The 22,500-nt window shown below is 36.3% G+C and overlaps 1 protein-coding gene across 1 annotated transcript in view; it reads left to right on the top strand.

Annotated features, from left to right (window-relative positions):
• LOC115223785 (periostin-like) overlaps positions 1-22,500 on the top strand; it is a 133,635-nt gene that overhangs the window by 109,993 nt on the left and 1,142 nt on the right. Inside the window, exon 4 of the mRNA XM_036513094.1 lies at positions 16,588-16,702. Coding sequence (XP_036368987.1) covers positions 16,588-16,702 — 115 coding nt within the window. The remainder of the gene's footprint in view (positions 1-16,587; positions 16,703-22,500) is intronic.

The following is a 22,500-nucleotide window of genomic DNA, read 5'->3' as shown; positions in this document are numbered from 1 at the left end:
TATTATATATATATATATATATAAATTAATCAATATAGGGTGGCAAAAAATTTCGTAGAATTTATTTGCACCAGCGGCCTAGTGGAAAAAATTAAATAGTCATAGACCATTTATAAGTCAACATCACAATCAAGGAATGGTATATATATTATATATATATATATATACATATATACATATATATATAATATATATATATATATATATATATATATATATAATAATATATATATTTAATATATGTTTGTAAAGGTAAATATACATATATATATATATATTATATATATACATATATAATGTATGTTTGTAAATGTATATATATATATACTCTTTTACTCTTTTACATCTTTCAGTCATATGACTGCGGCCATGCTGGAGCACCGCCTTTAGTCGAGCTTATTCTTTGCCGAACCGCTAAGTAACGGGGACGTAAACACACCAGCATCGGTTGTCAAGTAATGCTTGGGGGACAAACACAGACACACAAACACCACACACACATATATAATATATACATATATACGACAGGCTTCTTTCAGTTTCCGTCTACCAAATCCACTCACAAGGCATTGGTCGGCCCGGGGCTATAGCAGAAGACACTTGCCCAAGATGCCACGCAGTGAGACTGAACCCGGAACCATGTGGTTGGTTAGCAAGCTACTTACCACACAGCCACTCCTGCGGCCGTATATATATGTAATGTATGTATGCGTTTATGCATGTCTGTAAATGGTCGTGTGTGTCTATGTCTCCATCTCCCTCGAAATTTAGCTCTCTGTGTTGTGTCATCCATTCTCGTCTCAGCAAAACTGCTCCTTACCATGAAATCTTTCTCTTCCACCCTTCCTCCGATGTGTTTATGATTGTATATATGGGTCATTAACAATGTGTTTTCCTGCTGTACTTATATATATAATATATGGATATATATAATAATATATATATATATATATATATATATATATATATATATAATATATATAATATATTTATTTATTGATAATATATATATATATATACATATATATTTATATATGTATATATATATATATATATATGTGATATATATATATATATATATATATATATATATATATGTATGTATATAATGAATACATTTGTCTGTGTGCTTATATATTTACCTGAATACGTGTATATATGTGTGTGTGTGTGTAAGTGTGATTGGAGTCGATAGTGAATCTTTATTTTCGGTATATATATCATTTTGTGTGTTTAGCATACGTGCCTTCGAATATCTAACACAATATAAATAGTTAGCACCCATCATAGATCATACTATATCTGTGCTTGTTTGGTTGGCTGGTTGGTAGGTTGGATGGCAACACCGCTGGTCGCCTGGCTTACTGGTTGGTTGGCTGGCTGGCAGGTTGGTCTAGCGCACAATATTTTCTTTGTGAACAAGATTACCAAGCTCTCTCCGTCTGTCTGAGTATCAATCTGCTTCTGTGAGTGCTTGTACATATGTGTGTGTGTGTATATAAATATACATACATATGTGTGTGTGTATGTTTATATACTGACTGATAGGCATATACTAGTGGTTTAAGTGGATTATCTATAGTTGGCAGATGCCTTCAAGCGCCTTCAGTCTACGCATTCATATATATATACATATAACCATAACACAACGTACAAAATTTTATATATATATATATCTATATATATACATATATATATATATATATATATATATATATATATATATATGGATGTATATACAAACCCACACATCTATATATAAGCATTAACATAGAAAAGTATGCATATATATCGTGTAGAGTAAATACACACACACACACATCTGGTAGGTGTGATTGGTGTATGGCAGCCATGTTTGTTCAGAATGATGTACGTGTCGTGGAATTGACAACGAGTTTTATCACCCTTGTTTTGACATATAGTAACTATACAACAGGTGATTACTCTATCGTATGCACATCATTTTATCGCTCCCCCTCTTTCTTTCTCTCTCTCTCTCTCTTTCTAGCTCCTTCAATGCCTGTGCGTAATGTTTTTTTTTGTTTTTCCTTTCTTTGATTGTGTCTGTATAATTATTTACACTTTCTCTCTTCTTTTTTCTTGTTTTGTTAATTTTGTATTTCTTTTATTGGAATCCGCTTTCTTGTGTCCCCCCTCCACTCCGCTCTCTTTCTCTCTCCCTTTTCACCTGATGTTTATAAATGTGTGTGTGAGAGAGTGTGAGTGTGTGTGTTTTATTTTCGTCGCTAACTTCACTTTTTAGTCATCATTTGTCCTCTCTCTATCACAAAGAGACTTTTTCCCCATACATATATATACATACACATATATATATATATGGATGGATAGATAGATAGATAGATAGATAGATAGATAGATAGATAGATAGATAGATAGATAGATAGATAGATAGATAGATAGATAGATAGATAGATAGATAGATAGATAGATAGATAGGGGAGCGTGCTTGTGTGTGTGAGTGGATCAATTAAATAATTTACGTGCTCGTGTCGTAGGTTCAAATCTCTAGCTTTGATTTTGGTTTTGTTTCTATGTCAATGGGCAAAACATGTTATTCCACACTTCTTCCTTTCGGTATTTTTACGGTTGGGCCTATGTAACTTAAAAATCCAGTTTACTCGTAATCCATAACTGATCATCGCAAATCCGTTCAATTCCCCGAAGATATCTGCCAGGAATATATACCAGTTTTATAAAGCAATTTTAGAACCATATTGCCAATCTCAGCCCATAGCCCCACTTATCACCGTGGCAATCAGCCCGAGAGTTAAGGTCAGTATATTTCCCATCATGTCATAATCTACCGAAAGGTTTACGCGGATGTCAGGAGTGAATGGTTAGATAATGTTGTCGAATCAATTCATTTAGTGTCAAGAATAGGAATCCAGAACAACTTCGATGAACGTCAGCATTTGTTTACGACTCTGTTTCCACGAGCTCGGAATGGTGAAAGGTAAATTTCACCTTATAGATGCAAAGTTTGATTACACAATCTAAAGAGTTGGAGCAAATATCGCGCAGTATTTCTTTCTCCAGTACGCTTAAAATTTTGCCCATTTCGTTACACAACGGAATGATAATAATAATAACTTATAATAACTAGCGGGACCATGAATATTTCACGAATTAATGGTAAACCTATTGGATTATTTCTGAAAACTTTATCCAAAAAAACCTGAAAACCTGTGTAGAGTTTGTATAGAAAGTTTAGTCACTCTATGCTTGTCATTAAAAAGTGAAAGAAATTGGAATACGATGATTACTTAATACTCTTTATATATACACTTTATATACTTTATGAACAATTTTATAGACTTTATACACAATACTCATAAAATATTCATTCTTATTTTTCCATTTTTCCCATGAGCAAAAAAAAGACCCGTACATATGATACAACCTTTAGTTAAATTGATATCTGCCGCATAAATAAGCGTGAATATTTCACGGAATTGCTCTTATGCGCATGCATTAAGTGATATAAAACAAACTTAGTTCAATTACAAAAGTGAAGACTATAAGGTAGACTTTTCACTATCCAATCACCAACGCCACCACCACCACATCCATTTCCACCACCTCCATCTCCACTACCCACATTACCATATTTCTCCCTCCTCCCTCTCCTTCTCTCTGCCTCTCTTTAACCTCACCATCAGCACATCAGCTCTCTGCTAAAATTATATTTCTAACTCTCCTCTTCTATATCATCATTACCTTGAACTAACTTTTGTAACCACGTAATAAATATTACATTTCCCCTCATAACATGGACACTTCTCTTGTAGTGGTTTTGGGGAAGTCTAGGGCATTCGTTCGTGATATGGGCAATGGTTTCATCCACTCCATTACTGATGCGGCACAGCAGAAGTACTTGCTAATGTTGACCCTCCTAAGATTGACTCTCCAGTTCGTGGCCAGAGCTTGGTCCTGCGCTGCCAGTATAGTGCTCTGGGTCTCTTTCTTTTAGTGTTTTTTTTCAGCCAATCCCAACTATTTTTCCAGTAAGTTCTTTTGTGGCTCCATGGAATTCATTGTTTAGTCTCTTGTTGCGTAATTCTTCTGCATGTCCTTTTTCTACTTCTTCCTTTGTTTTCTCTTTTCTCTTTTATCATATGGTAAGGGAACAAAGACACTAGAATCCGTTCACATTCATCAGATCTAGCCTCAAACCGCGTTCTTCATGTCTAGCCCCAAACCACAATATCACCAACTGGTACTCTAAAACCAGATACCAAAGGAATCATATTTATTCTTTTATGCTCCTGCTTGTTTAAGTCACTTGACTGCGGCTATGCTGGAGCAACACCTTAAAAGATTTTTTAATCAAAGAAATTGACCCGGGATTTATTCTTTGTAAGCCTAGTACTTACTCTATCGGTCTCCTTTCCCGAACGCTAAGTTACAAGGGACGTAAACACACCAGCATTGGGTGTCAAGCGATGAGTGGGGATACACAAAAACATACAGAAAGACACACGCAAATATATCTCAGTTTCTGGTCTGTCTACCCAATCCACTCACAAGCCTTTGGTCGGCCCGAGACTATATAGAAGGTGCCACGCAGTGGGATTGAACCTGGAGCCATGTGTTGGGAAGTAAGCTACTTACCACGTAGCCACGCAGTTCATATTTCAACCAGAATTTACGAACCGATTTACTTAGCTGTGTCTGTAATAAGAAGCAGTTTAGTCTAGGAAGGTTCAAACTTAGACAACTTTCCTTAACCTCTCCATCAACGGATGTAAGGTTGAACTGATGCAGTCTTTGACGTCAGTTTCAAATTCTCTTCATCTACCTGTAATCAATAAAATGCAAGATCAAACTGGGAATGGACAGTACATGACCACACTCCACCACAAACTCCATCTGGCCGTTAGGAATAAATACTCGATTGTCCTAGAAATGATCACCTTCTCTTAACACTCCACCAATTACAACACCTGTCAGTTAGGAATAGGTACACCAGCAATCTGGGTTAGTCGCAGACGTTAGTCAGTTCAGTCCTACTCATTCATCAATCAAGAATAAGAACAAGATCAATAAGATTAACCCCACCCCCACCCAGAGTACAGTCTACCAAATCAATTCACTTAATTTTAGAAGCAGCTCTTTGAACGAGTCTTACACTTTGTATACAGTCTAACAATCAATTGGTTTAATTGTCAATAATCAGTGCCTAATCAATCAAAGTTGAACATCAAACCACAATAACCCAATCATTGATCTCCCTGCCACATCCATCTCTCTCTCTCTCTCTCTCTCTCTATCTCTCTCTCTCTCTCTCTCTCCCTCTCTCTCTCCATATGTGTGTTTGTCCACTCTTGTCTCGCCAATTTTCACATTTGCCACTTACAGACTTATAACTAAACTTTTTCTGAGAACGATTTGATGAATTAAATAACATAAGGCGTTGCTGCAGCATGGCCGCAGTCTAATGATTAAAACAAGCAACAGTATAAAACTATTCCATTCTTATATAAGAAAGACAGGTGTGAAATTGAGGGAGATGTGTCTACTATTTCTAGCACTTCTTTCAACTACCTTATAGGCTTTCCTATTGATCGTATAGCTACATCTGCTGCTGCTGCTGCTGTGCCTGTTTTGTGACGTCATCATTATGGAAAGATTTCAGCAAGTTCTTCCGTTGGAATTTTCTCGGAAGATAACAGGTGTCGAGTAAAATGGTGAGGATGGCCCCCACCCCACGTCACAACCCTGACATTAAAACCCTGGCCGCACCCTCCACCACCCTCCACAATTGCATTCAATCCTCTACTCTTACTTTCCCTTCCTTACATATGCTTATATAAGACATCATCCCTCATCCCTTTCCCAACACCTTCAACTCATACAAGCATTCATGTCTATATGTGTGTGTATATATATATATAAATATGTATCTGTGTGAGTGTATGCATGTATGTGCATCGTGTACTCACCTGTATATGATGTATTAAATATACGTGCATAGCTATATATATATATATATATAATTATATATATAATATATATTATATATATATTATATATTATATATATATATATTACATATATATACATACATACATACATACATACACACACATACATATATATACACATGCACACACACACACACACATATATATATATATTTATGTATATATGTATATTATGGAGAGGGCGGGCACGTGTGTGGTGTGTGTGAATATGTAAATGGTTATATTGATAGAAATATATTCACAGGTGTGTTAGATGACATAAGTTTGTGTATGGGAATGTATAAACAACGACCAATGTGACACAGACATAACACACCCTATATATATAACACATATAAACATATATTATATATATATATATATATATATATATAAACAATATATATATACATATATATATATATACATACATATATACACACGCGTAGACACTGAGAGAATGAGAGAGGGGTGTGTTTTGATTAACTGCGTGTTTGAAGGAGATCAGTGCCAGGCAGGGAAACCTTATAATTGCTTATCTCTTTGCAGTGTGTTTCCTTATCCGCCATTACAACACACTAAGAGATTAGGATAATCTTTATCTGTCAGTTTGTGCTTCTCGAAATTTTTCGTTAGGGGGGGAAAGAGAAAAAGAAAAAAGAAAACAAGAGAAAAAGAATAAGCAAACCCCTCTCTCTCCCCCCTCCTTCTCTTTCGCTTCTTCATCACTTTTATTGAAACTAACAGCGTTATCATTGAATCTAATACCACGCCTACTAGAGCCCATACTACAATGTTCTCACGTAATATTTACGTTACTACTACTGCTATTACTACAACAACCACAACTACAATATTAACTTTGCCAACACTCTTATTATCATCAGCGCTTTCTCTATAAATATGACCACCACTACGACCGCCACAGTGACAAATGCACCTACGACTACAATCATTAATGCAGCCAGCATCCACCCCCACGAAAATGAAAGCCATGACCAACACCACCATCACGACAACCACAAGCACCACCACCACTTACACTCTCACTACAACAACAACAACAAACAAAAGTACCACCAACACAATCATGACAACCATCACCACCACCACCACAACAACGATCGCAAGCACCACCATCAGCAACCACCTCCTCTGCAATCACCACCACAGTAACCACCACCACCCCAACCACCACCTCTGCAATCACCACCACCACAGCAACCACCATCACCGCAACCACCGCCACTGCAACCACCACCACTGCTACCACTACCACTGCTACCAACACCACCACTGCAACCACCACATGACAACCACAAACACCACTACCACCACTACCACCCCCAAAACAAAAAATATCACCTTCACTACCACCATCGCCACTACAAACGTACCAGCGTCATTAGTACAACTTCTGCCGTCACCACCACCAGCAATAAAACGCCCACCGCTACCAACACAAAGACCACCACCACCACTCTCATTACTTTTACATTACTTTGCAACTACCACCACTACCATTAGCATTTCCAACAACACTATCAACGTGACCACCACCAACGAGAACACCAACATCATCGTTTTTATTCGCTACTATCACCATAGCTACCACTTTTAAAACTACCAAGACTACTACCACCACCACCTCCATCACCACAACTACAACAACCGATACCACCAACATCACAACCACGATCACCAGTGACACGACTCCGGCCACGTAGCCAACACAGTGACTACTACTACTACTACTACTACCACCACCACCACCACCACCACCACCACCACCACCGAATCTCCACCGATGTTACTGTTCCTACAGACGCTGGTGAGTGACTTCTGGGTGGGCAGACGTTTTACTAGAAATAGCAGTCATATCACCCTCAGATCGAACCCTATCATCTCCAAAATGCTTGTGACTTGACAGACAGTACAAACTACCGGTAGACACAATAGCTTCAATCAACAACCTCACGATACTGTATACTTTGCGACGTCTATAATAATAATAATAATAAATAATAATAATAATGATGATGAAAAAGATGATAATGATGATAATAATGATAATGATAATAATGATAATGATAATAATAATAATGATAATAGTAATAATAATGGTGATGATGATGATGGTGATAATAATAATAATAATAATAATAATAATAATAATAATAATAATAATAATAATAATAATAATGATAGTAATAATAGTAATAATAGTGGTGGTGATGATGATGAAGATGATGATGATGATGATGATAATAGCTTCAGATTTTTCCACAAGGGCAGCAATTTTGGGGAGTAGGGGGTGAGTCGATTACATTGACCCCCAGTGTTTCACTGATACTTAATTTATCGACCCCGGAAAGATGAAAGGGGCAAAGTAGACCTCGACGGAAATGGAACTCAGAACGTCTAAAGGTGGACGAAAAGCTGCTAAGCATTTTTCCCGGCGCGCTACCGATTGTGTCAGCTCAATGATAAGATACATAAAACCGCTCTTTAAAAAGATGGGATGGTCACAGGTGGATTACTTTTGAGTAGAGGTCTTCTGTATTAGGCCATACCTCAGATAAACACCATCAACAGCAATCACTACAACCATAACAACAACAACAACCTCTACTACTACACAACCCTTATTGTCGCTGCTACCACCACTACTACCACCAATACTGTCAGTGCTACAATCACAACCACTGGTACTGATACCACAACCACATCCATCGTTATTACTGCAAGGATTGTCATTATACCTTCACCACCGCCGCTACACCTACCATCATCATCATCATTATCATCATCACCACCACCACCACCACCAACAGCAACAATGCCATCGCTGCCACCATCGACACGTATGTCTGTTTATGTGTGTGTGTGTGTGTGTGGTGGGGTAAGTGACTATGTCTACGAATGTCAACAAAGTGTTAGCGTGTGTGTTTGTGCGCATGTGTGAAATAAACGTGTTTGTGCGTGTGCATATAGGCTCTGTGTGTGTGGTGCGTTTTAATTGTTTTATATTAAGCTGATAGGAGAGTATTATTAATGAAAATATACGTTAGAATGCTCTTCCTGCCATCACAAACAGTTACAAAGCTCGTAGCACACACACACACACACACACACACACAGTCACACATACACACATACACACATACATACACATTTATATAAACACCTAAATACATAATGTGTGTGTGTATGTACAAATACGAATACGCGTATATAACGTATATATGTGTGTGTGTATACACAGATAGAGAAAGAGAGGAGAGTGTGTGTGTGTGTACGTGTGTTATTGTCCTTATGTGCTTTTGCGTCGTAATGTCAATGTGTGTGTTTGTGTGTGTTCAGTAATTCCACTCAAGCAAATAATCTCACTTGTAAGTCTTCAACAAACGATGACAATTCCCGCTGATGTGTTGCGACTTTTATAATGTTATCGCAGAACTAAATATATGGAAGGACAGAGAGAGCGAGAGGAAGTAACAGCGAGTGCCAGTGGAAGAGAGGGGAGGGGCAGTAATGATGGGAGAGGAAAAAAAGGAGAATAAGTGTCAGGGAGGGAGAGTAAGTGTGAGAGTGTGTTGGTGTAGGAGAGGTGATGTCGGGAAAATGGTAAATTTCAAGAGAGCTCTTATTATCAAACCGCAGCAGAGTACCTTACAGCCAAACTCACCAAACACACACACACACACACACGCACACACTCAACACACACACACACACACACACACACACACACACACACACCACCACGCACACAAACACATATGCACATATATATACACGTCTATGAGAGGGTGTTTGTTCGTACATATACATAATTCATAGATAGACAAACGTGCACATGCAAACAGGCGTATTAATATATATATATATATATATTATATATATATATTTATACACATGTATCATTGTGTAATATATATGTGAATAAACACGTACATACACACATATATATACAATAATTTTGTTTTGATTATATAAGATCAGCTAGGTTCATAGACAAAACGACACACACCACATGCATCTAATATATAATTGTTATTTATAATATATAATATATAATTGTTATTTAATTGTACTGCTAATTAAATACATTATGAAGCGAACTCTTTTAATATTTGCATCTTTCTCATAATTAAGAATCTCTTGTCATACTTATAGTATACATATATATCTATATATATGTATCTATATATATATGCCTATATACCTCCACACACACACACACAAACACACACATACATGTATATATGCGACGGGCTTCTTTCAGTTTTCGTGTACCAGAATCCACTCATAAGGCTTTGGTAGACCCGAGGCTATAGTAGAAGACACTTGCCCAAGGTGCCACGCAGTGGGACTGAACCCAGAAACATGTTGGGAAGCCAGCTTCTTATCACACAGCCACGCTATATATATCTCTCTATATATATAAATCTGTTCATGTATATGTGTGTGTGTCTTTGTGTGTGTGTGTGTGTGTCTTTGTGTGTGTGTGTGTGTGTGTGCGTGTCTTTGTGTGTGTGTGTGTGTGTGTCTTTGTGTGTGTGTGTTTTGCGTTGTGAAGCTTACTGATATTGACACGTAACTAATAATTCGAACACCGCGTCTTCAGTTAAATTCCCAAAATCCACTTGTGAGGAACAAATGTCATATTACGAACCTTCTACAGACATGTGGCACCCCGTCGGTTACGGCGATGATGAGCATACCAGTTGATCCGGTCAATGGAAAAGCCTATTCGTGAGATTAACATGCAAGTGGCTGAGTGTTTCAGAGACACGTGTACCCCTTAAAGTAGTTCTCGGGGAGATGCAGCGTGAAACACAGTGTGACAAGGCTGGCCCCTTTTGAATTACATGTACAACTCATTTTTGCCAGCTGAATAGACTGGAGCAACGTGAAATAAAGTATCTTGCTCAAGGACACCCGCGTGACCAGGAACTGAACTCACAACGTTACGATCGTCACCCGAATACGCTAACCACCAATCCACGTGCCTTCACTACCGAAATTTATACCAATTATAAAATTGCCTTAGCTCTTTGATTAACAAAAGTCATTCAAATCGCAAATTGTGGTGTAATAACTCTCGTATACAAAGGTACGTTGCCAGTGATACATTTGTGCCATCGCTGAACCCCATTCGTGAACCCTTTTTGCAATAGTTTAGATGTAAACTCTTGTATCTTTTTTCTTCCCTTTCACTTCATCTGTGTTACCAAATCCTTGTCTCCAAAGACTGCCCTTCGTTGAACTGAACATATGCAAGTTAAAGAGCACCAAATCTGGACTGATATGTCATGCATTGTCATTACATTGAAGGGGGATCGTTGCAAGATCCTTGTTCGGTCTCATCCTTGTAAAGTCGTCCCTAAGCGATTTGACTGTTTCAATGTACCAGTTGCTGAGTCGCGTACCAGAAAACTAGTAAGAAAGATACATCTGTCATCCGTCAAAGCAATCACAATGGCTGTTTGCTAATTCCTAGTACTTGTATCTCTGAGACTTTGGACAAGATGGGTGACACCATTCCATAGACCGAGCCTTCATTTGCAGATATGCCCACGAATCATCCTCTGTTGCCAGATCGGAGAAAAACTTTTTCATTCGCTTCAAATGATTCTAGCAGATCTGAATCTCCTTTCGTCCTTTTCTCCTTCAACTCGGGTGTTGGCTTTTATCAATTACTGAGGCATTTATATTGCACACTTTCCTATTCTCATCTTTTACCATCTGCAATGCATTCTGACTCCAATCCAGTTGTGCAGTAAGGCGAGGGTTGTAGCTTCGTTCACTTGCTAGCGATCGGTGTCAGGGACCGCAAATCAAGCTCTCGCTGCGTCGTTTCTTTTCAACACTGGTTTCCACTTCTTCATTTATCAGGGCACGATTGCATTTGTGAACGATATCGTCTGCGTAAGCAGTCCGCAGCCTTCTGCAATTGTTGGACAACCTGCACATCTTATTCTTCAAGAACTCGATAACGACACATTACCTCCGCTTGGAAAACTATTTTTTTAGACGCAGTCAAAAAGAAATGGAAAAAATACTATTGAAGAATTATTTCAACAATATGTGAAATTTGAACGAAATACAACAGGGTATAAAAATATTCTACCATTTTTGTATTAGATTCGGTTTCAGTAGAATCCTCGTAGGGTCCACACCAATGTAGCTCTTTTATTCACCAATGACTAAAAGAGTTTACAACGTCTCTACTTAGGTTCTGCAGTTTCTGCATGGTACGAACAACTCCATATACATATATATATATAATATATATATATATATATATATAGATATATATATATATATATATATATATATATATATATATATATATATATTATTTTATAAACACATATATGTCTCCTGTCGCGGAGAGCATGCGAGACAGTATTTTCCAACATGTCTGGTGTCCTAGTACATTCATCAGTCACTGCCCACGTCGTAGTGCCTGAGGATTGCGCGACGACACCAGACGTGTAAAAATATCTGGCATGTTCTCCGCACACGAAACTAATAGCAGTACATAAAAACATATATTGTGTTTATTAAATAACATTTATTCGTCACCAGATGGAATACTTTTTTTGTTGATCTTACCATCACGAGACAGTGCACTACACACAAATACACACACACAAATACACACACACACATACACACACACACACACATAATTTATATGCATTTACTTATTTCACCTTCTTATTTTCACATACATACATATACATGCGTTGTGTGTGTTGTGTGTGTATGTGTGTGTGTGTACAAGTATCTCTGACTTTGGGAGATACAATCACACACAGTTGATATATATATATATATGTGTGTGTGTGTGTGTGTGTGTGTGTGTGTGTGTGTGTGTTTTATATAATACAAACATACACGCTCAGAGACAGTAAATGTAAAGAGATATGGAGGACATTGTACTAAAGAAAAAACGATCGAAACCTGTAGAGCTGTACATACACATATATGATATACAATGTGTGTGTGTGTGTATGTGCATGAATATGTTTATAAAAAGCCTCGTTCCGAATGCTACACTCTCTCCTTCCATTTCTCCTCCGTTGCGTTTCGCTTTACTTCAGTACACCTAATTTTCCTATTTTGATTAAAATGCTAAGATAAAGCATTGGGGAATCTTTACAAGTTGGAGAGAATTTTAAGTAGAAAATTGAATAAAACTTTTGAAAACAGAAAAAAAGATAATGGATAATATATAATGGAGAAAATTATTTGATTTTTTCTGCTTCGTTTTTTTTTTATACAACTTTTGTCTTCTGCTGTGCTGGTGGTATAGTGGTGGCTTTTGTTTTATAAATTTGTAGGTTTGTATGTTTTTTTTGCATGTGTACTCAGATATACAAACACAGACGTATGATATGTATGCACGAAGTATAAGTGTGTATGTCTTACACATACACACACACAAAAAAATATATATTCACATACACACATACACAGGCTATGTATGGATAACTGGATATCTGTAATAATATATATATATATATATATATATAATATATACACGACTATATCTTATACTACATACTCACGCACACATATATAGACAGAGATATATATATATATATATATATATATATATATATATATATATAATATAAGTATATACCAATATATATATAGACTATTATACACACTCACACACACAAACATATTATATATGCACACATATATGTATATACATATATCATTTGTCTATATATATATATATCTATATATATATATATATATATATATATATATACACGTATGTCTACCCATAGATTATGTAGACGTTTGTATATAATCATACATATATATATAACTACATGTAAAAGAAGAAAGTATACGTACGTATATTGTGTATATAAATTTATATGCATATATATACACGTATATACGCGTGTGTATATATAAGCATTTATATGCATTTGTGTATATATATATACATATATATACACGCAGGTGTGTGTATGTGTGAGTGTGTATATATATAATCTGTACACATTTATTCCCGTTGATTAACTCACAGAGAAGCCATACTCATTTTCTGTTATGAATCTCCTCTATTAGATTTCTTTCTTTCTGCTGTTCATTCCCAATTTTTCTTCAAGTCATTTCTTTAGTTCCATCACAAACCAAAGAGGATTGCATTTACCAAATGTTGCATGGATGTGTCTGTACACACACGCACACACACACACACCTGTAGGCATGTTCGTGTGTAATGGTGTATATATGTGTGTGTATATGCCGTATGACTCTGCACTTAGTTTCGAGTGATATTTTCTCTTCTGTGAGTAAGCTAATCTGGAACATTATATCTCTTCCCCCAAAAAATATAATAATAATAATAATAATAGTTTAGTTTAGTGTGACACAAATATAACTTGAAGTAACGATATTAGTAGAAGAAGGAGAAGAAGAAGAAGAAGAGGAAGAAGAAGAAGGAAGAAGAAGAAGAAGAAGAAGAAGAAGAAGAAGAAGAAGAAGAAGAAGAAGAAGAAGAAGAAGAAGAAGAAGAAGAAGAAGAAGAAGAAGAACTAAACTAACGAGCAATGTTGTTATTTTGTCATAATTTGTCAATGACTAATGGTATAACTTGACTATGATATTAGTCTGTAGCTATAATATTAGTATTTGAATAATTTAGTTAGAAATGCTGAGAAATCTCTTCCGGCCTTATTGTGACCTCATTAGTGAATCATATTCCTGACCAACTTTTCCGACGTAAGGGTGTTCTAATGACTATGTAGAATTCCGGCGGCATTGGTGAGATGTTTGGACCCAACGATTGAGCGAATCAGTAGCGAAAAATAAATTAGAAATTCTAAAGAAACCAAAGGATAGCGAGTTTACCTACGACGCTGATTGGTGAGACAGTCGCTGATTATACCGAAGACAAATTCACAAGATATTTGTTAAAATAACATGCAGATCAGATTAACGCAGAATTACTCATAGACCGTGTAAGACTTTAAACTTTTAGCATTCGCATTATTCTGACAAATCTAATGCTTATTTATTCAAGTTTTTCTGTATTAGTCATGAATTATCTCAAGACCTTGAATTTTCAGTGATGGAATTGTTTGTTTTGAGAATGACATTGTAGGGCATGTGTAACAGGCCAGATCTGGTTTGTGTGAACGCTAAACAGATAGAACATTTGGATCGCATATGGCCGGTTAAAGCGTTAAGAGTCACCCAAAGTCGAACATCTTCACAGGAAACTTAGGTGAAATCAAACTGCAGTGATTTTATGAGACAAAACAGTTTGTCAAGGAGCTGTCAGTGCCCTGCTCTTTCCTAGGTGGTAGCTTCTCGAATTTGTATACATGGATTATATATTTCTTATTTGCTTTATATACCCAATGTTTAACCTTTCCTAATATTTTCTGGGTTTTTTTTGCAAATCCTGTTTATTGCTTGTTTATACATCTCTACGTTTTGCAAAACTTTTTGCATAGAATTTATGGAACCTTCGTGAATTCTTACGATTCTTGACAATGAGATGGTGGAAGCGGTAGAGCATAGAAAAGTTTCGTTACATTCTGTGTTCTAACTCACTGAGGGAAACTTTGCCCATTAACTCCACCGGGGTCAAGAAAATACAGTACCAGTGAAGTTCTCGTATTGAAAGTATCAACTGAATCGTCTAACCTCAAAATTCCAGGACTTCTGCATAAATCAGGAGCCATATTATTAAGCTTCTCTATTGAGCTGACAGAATCATTAACGCGTTGGGAAAATGTTTAGTTCTGAGTTCAAATTCCGCCGAGGTCTCATTTATCTTTCACCCTTTCGGGATTGATAAGATAGGTACCAGGTGAGTAATGGAATCGATGTAATTGACTAATCTTCTCCCCCAAAATTGCTGGCCTAGTGCCGAAGTTTGAAATCATCATCATCATTATAATTATTATTATAAAAGGAATCATTCTTCTTATTATTATTATAAATAAGGCGGCCAGCTGGCGATCACCTCACCCCCAAGTTGCTGTCGTTTTGGAAAATTTTGAAACTAGTGTATTATTGTTGTTATTACTACTACTACTACTACTACTACTACTACTACTACTACTACTACTACTAAGGCAACGGGCTGGCAGAATCGTTAGCACGCCGGGTGAAATGCTTAGCAGTATTTCGTCTGTTTTCATGTTCTGAGTTAAACTTACGCCGAGGTCAACTTCGCCTTTCATTCCCTTTCGGGGTCGATAAAATAGGTACCATTTGATCAATGGGGTTGATATAATTGACTTATATCCTCCAAAAAATTGTTGCCAAAATTTGAAACCATTATTATTATTATTATTATTATTATTATTATTATTATTATTATTATTATTATTATTATTATTATTATCATTATTATTATTATTGTTGTTATTATTATTATTAATATTGTTGTTATTATTATTATCATTATTGTTGTTATTATTATTATTATTATTGTTGTTGTTATTATTATTATTATTATTGTTGTTGCTGTTGTTGTTGTTATTATTATTATTATTATTATTATTATTATTATTATCATCATCATCATAAACATTTTATACGATTCTTACAGGTTTTCAGAGCTCACATTATATTGGGGGACGTCTATTTTTTGCCCACCTACGGAAAAATGCATTCTTTGTTACCCATGGAGGGGAAGTTAAAATTTACAAGAGCAGCAGAAAAGAGTAAGTATTCACTTCACATTAATAATCAACATTAACAGTATTTCAGATTTCGTTGAACCATCCACACTAAATTTTACAGAATTTAAAGACAATTAAAGGTAATCTGAATGTCACTTTAAGGTGTAACCTTGTATTTTCTTCCTCTTCTTTTCTGTTCTCTCTCCTACACAACCATTTCACATGCCTACATACATCGCACCCACTTCCCGTTTGCATTCCTCCGCACTTAGAATTGATGCCCAGCCAAAAGCTTTATGAAGCTAGAAAGTAAATTACTGCCTAATGATGCCTGGTAAGCCAAAACTTGTCATAGTTCATATGTACTCTAATAAAGTGTATTGAGTACTTCTTCAGTTTAAAGTTAATTTTTTATATAGCTCCACATACAAATAAACATTAATATATATAGTGTGTATGTAGATATACATATATATACATATATATATATATATATATATATATATATATATAATATACGCATGTGTGTATGTATATATTACTTACATCATAAGAATTTGGAAGCTTCGAGAAAACGAAGTAAATCGTTTTTAATTGTAGAACTCGAAATTGGTAGAGCTATTAATAGCATTTATATATTGGCTTAGAAACGGTTTTGGATCGAAAAATTGAAGGCTTCCCGTGTATCTCGAAGCCATATCTTCGTTAAATGTGACAGATGATCAACAAGTGGAACAAAGCACTCGAAATTCGAAATTTTTAATCTATTTCTGAAGCTTTGTTTCTACCAGCGAGATGCGTATACTCTTTATGTTATATGTATTTAGAAACTTCGAGAAAACGTTAAATGATTCGTCTGCTTTGGTCCAAAGGTAGAACGTTTGTTATGTTTCGGCTAGATATGAGTTCGATTCTTCCCGGCAGCCTTTGGCTCTTCTTCAGTATTTGCATGCTACAATCAATGTCTATACAAGCACGCGCGCACACACAGACACATGCTCTTTTACTCTTTTACTTGTTTCAGTCAGTTCACTACGGCCATGCTGTAGCACCGCCTTTAGTCGAGCAAATCAAACCCAGGACCTATTCTTTGTACGCCTAGTACTTATTCTATCGGGACAAACACAGACACATGAACGTATACACACACATACATATACATATATACGACGGGCTTCTTTCAGTTTCCGTCTACCAAATCCACTCACAAGGCTTTAGTCGACCCGAGTCTATAGTAGAAGACACTTGACCAAGATGCCATGCAGTGGGACTGAACCAGGAACCATGTGGTTGATAAGTAAGCTACTTACCACACAGCCACCACACAGCGACTCCTGCGCCTATATATACATACACACACGCATACACACACAGACATACACACACACACACATACAGAGCCACATCCATGTGTGAAAGTTTAAGTAAAACCAGAAAAGATAGGCAGACAACAAGTAACTATATGTCATACTAATTTCATAAGAATACTGTTTATTATTCCGATAATTCAGTGAGCATAAAATATATTTGGATAATCAATAAGAGGGCAAGAATAATGTAAAAGCGTAGAGGATCATATGAGACAAATTATCTCTATTGGTTGGATTATGACAAGCAGCATATTAAGTCAGATTAGTTATTCAAAGTCACTCGCCCCGTGTCAATATGGCAAAACAACATAGGCTATTATGAATCATCGTTTCCTAAAGCGACATTCATTATTATTATCATTATTATTATTATTATTATTATTATTATTATTATTATTATTATTATATTATTATTATTATCACCATCATTAGCATCATCATCATCATCATTAGTATTATTATTATTATTTTTGTTGTTGTTGTTGTTCTTGTTGTTGTTTGGTATGTTTATTTACACCATGCAAAAATTCGGTGATGTGGGTTTGTAAGTATTCAATGTATAAATGAATTAATGCAAAAAGAAAATCAAAATGGCGTACGTCTCTATTTATCGACAAGTACAAATAAGCACGTACATGAAAAAAGCCACACATACACAGAGCTACGTAGATACACAGTCATAGCTACACACACACAATGTCAGTATGCATATATGTTACTCTATACGTGCATCGTCAGTGTGTGTAGAGAGACAAGACATACATGTTGTACAGGGAGATATGCGAACGCTTTTATTCATAGTTGCATGTCTCCATAAGAGAAATGATTACATAAGCCAACATGCCGACCACATTACTGGGAAAGCGATTGGAAAAGGCGATCGTAGTTGCTTATAGGAGAAATAAAGAATAACTACAAAGATCACTACCGCCACAACCACCACCATCACTCTCATCATCATCATCGGCAGCAGCAGCCGTTCAAGTATTTGGACCTGGAGATTTCCATTTCCAGTGACTTCGAGGGCCACCTCCCTGTGGTGTCGGGCGTCAACGAAGCGCCCTCAACTACAAGACGACCAAAGTTTTTTTTCTTCCAAGGTCTGGGGTCTCCCGCCCCTAAGCCCTAGACCATCACCTAATCACCCTTACCCGTCTTGTTGCTTAACAACAACAACAACAAGCAGCAGCAGCACTATCATCACCAGGATTATCATCATTATCATCATCATGATCATCTCTATCATCGTTCTCGTTACTATTGTTGTTGCTGATGTTGGTGTTACAGATAAAATTGCGTATTTGCTAAATTTAAACCTCCAGCATATATGGATAGTCAGATGGTTTGGATGGGGGTTATGTATGAAGGTGGAGGTGAGTGTGTGCGTGTATCAATAATCAATAATAACGGCTTTTCTTATCAATTCGATATTATTGCGTTGCATAGAAACAATGCCAGGAATTTGATGAAAGAAAATAAAAATTTATTTGGTCTTCAGTATTTAACTGGTATTTTTTTAAATCGATTTCCGGGCGAGTAAAACATGAACTTGACCTCCGTCTGATCTGAATACTACATGATCGATAATTTGGTAATAATCAAAATATTTTAACTAAATAGAAATATGAAGGCAGCGGGCTGGCAGAATCGTTAGCAGACCGGAATAAATGATTAGCGATATTCCGTCTGTTTTTATGTTCCGATTTCAAATTCTAGAGAGAGGTCGATAAAATAAGTAGCAGGGATCAATGTGGTCAATTTACCCCTTCCCCGAAATTGCTGGCTTTGTGCAAAACGTTGAAACCTGTATAAGAGATATATCACGTGATCACGTGTTCGACCAGTGTGTCAGCTGTTACACATCGCTGGTTACAATGCGCTTTGCTTTGTCTTTTAGATTTGGAATGATGCGATTCTGCTAGCTAGGTGGGTAGGCTACGATTTCCTCTGATCGGAAGGCTTGACCGTTGCAGGGTTAACCATGTACAGACGAGTGGACTGCAACGATATGAAATGAAGTGTCTTGTTTCAGAAGACAATGCGCCGGGAATCGAACCCACTAAGCTACGCTTCACATAATAAATGTAATGGAGGCATGATAGCCTTCTATTTCTGCCATTATAGCTTTAGTCCCATCTGGGAGGAATTTATAGGCGAACCTATTTCATGAAATGCAATAATCGAATGACATGGGCCTCTCCGTTACGACTGAACGTGATCAACATCCATGGAGTTTCTTTTCATTTCGCAACGGCATCGTTTGTGGTTTAAAAGATCAATTCTAGAGTGACATTCTCTGTTACTGTGGTCACATATAGCTTTTTGGTAGAAAAAACATGGTTCAACTAGCAAAAACCTTCTAACTCATACTCGTTTGCATGTGACAGTTGGCTTTTAACTATTTATGGTAAATATATAACTAAATCTACGTTTTATGGTAAATATGTAGTTAAATCTACGTTATAAAAATAGTTGTCCGAGATAATTTAATGGGACAGAGAGTCGAGTCTACATTATAGTAATTTATATTCGCATATACATGAAGCAATTTAATTAAATTGTGCATAGATTATTTTGACAAACAATTGCTTCTCGTACATACACTAGCGATATCTGTAATGATAACACCACAGTAATTGGCTAGGATATAAATACAACAAAAAAAAACAATAATAAAATACCAGAATTAAAACTTGATATAATTTAAATTTATAAAATCAATGAAGATTTTTAGGCTTGGTTTGATTAGAGTCGCCCACGAACTAATTCACGACTATTTCTTTGGTTGTGTTTAATTGCAAGTGAAAATGCTAAACCAGACATTTTTTAAACGTATGGTATTGAAAAATGCCGACATCGCGAAGGTATTATTTTCTTTGAAGTTCGGTATAATGTCATTAAATTTTTTTCTCTTTTGTAATCTATTTTTTGGAACCTAATTACATTCTGAGCATTATTTGTACAATTCTAATTTCTTGAGAGAGTCCGTGCCATCAGAGATGGAAAATTTAACTAAGGAATTCTTTGTGTGATTTCTTAGTTGATCTTAGTTCTTTTCATTTAATTTGTAAGGAGGATTTCGCTGCCGATGGAACGAACTGGTTTTCTTCGCTTATTTTCTGCAATTTTTCATATTTTTCCCTTTAGATTTTCATGGAATATTTGGGAGTTTTGTTCCGTGCTTATTATTTCTTCCTCCTCAGATGAAGGTGTAGGACTATATGCCTGTACATTTAGGAAACGAAGTTTTAATTCATATAGTTATGATACTCGACCTAAAGCTATTTCTTTAGAGATCCCCAAATAGATGCTACTTTGTTGTTGATTATTCCTTATATAATCCTCTTCATAATTCGGTCTACCTTGTTTTATTTATCATTTCACAATTCTTCCCAGTATTCAGCCCTCAAGTGTGTTTTACTCCGACAAATGTAAGATTTAGCCTCTCTGCCATTACCGTTCATGTCATACTCTTTGTCTCGTTAAATCTGAGTAGATCCAGCCTCTCACACTTACCCTGCAATGACTTTCTAAAAATACACAAACATGCCCCAGCATGGCCACAGCTCAAGAGCTGAAACTGGAAAGCATAAACATAAACACCGTTGAAGTTTTGAAGTTACAAAATAACGCAGGATTAATTCAAAAGAATGGAAATAAATAAGCATCAAATTTGAGAAAGAAATCTGAATGCTAAAGTTTTAAACCTGCTTTGACCACTCTCGTGTCGTAACACAAACATCATTTCAAGCCATTCGTCCACATCGTGTCCAAAATCTCTTACTGTGACTCGCATACATACTGGAGCACAAATGTAGAGTCAGAATTATATCTGAGAATTCCAACCTATGTTTAGATTGAGTTTTGTTTTGAACATAGTGTATATAGTGACAGATTTTTACCTTTTCTCCATTACGATAATCTCTTGATAGCTTTTTGGAGATCCTGTTATACTTCTTCACGTGTGAGGGAATTTAATCCGATCCAAATCTTCATAAGCAGAGGTATAAACCTTTTCTATCCACTTACTCCCGGATTATCTTCTCATTCAAAGAAATGCTGTTCTGTTTTTCCCAAATTCTGCCATCTACATGTCTTTGCTTGTAACTGTGATAGATATAAACAATGGATATTCGTCTTGTATTGAGGAAAATTAACTTTCACACCTCTGCTACATGAACCGACCACAGCATTTGAGATCGTGTGAAAGTCATTAGGGTCCATGCTGATGTTATTATAAACATAATCTATCTCTCTGTCCAAAGACTCATGATGCTTAATTCGCCACGAGTCGAGCTCGAATACCGAGGAATTTTACTCGCAAAGTTTCGTCCCTCTCTCCAACACAACTCACAGAAAATATCACTCTAAGTCATTACACAAGCACACCACTCCGCATAGTATAGGCCCCATGCACTGGAACACACAAAACCAGAACAAAACCGTGTGCTTACCCAAGGCGTAGAGAGA

This window comes from Octopus sinensis, linkage group LG24 (assembly GCF_006345805.1).
Source record: "Octopus sinensis linkage group LG24, ASM634580v1, whole genome shotgun sequence".
In the NCBI taxonomy this organism is placed as follows: domain Eukaryota; kingdom Metazoa; phylum Mollusca; class Cephalopoda; order Octopoda; family Octopodidae; genus Octopus; species Octopus sinensis.
Note: the sequence above shows the minus strand (reverse complement) of the source record. Positions and strands in the feature narration are given on the sequence as shown.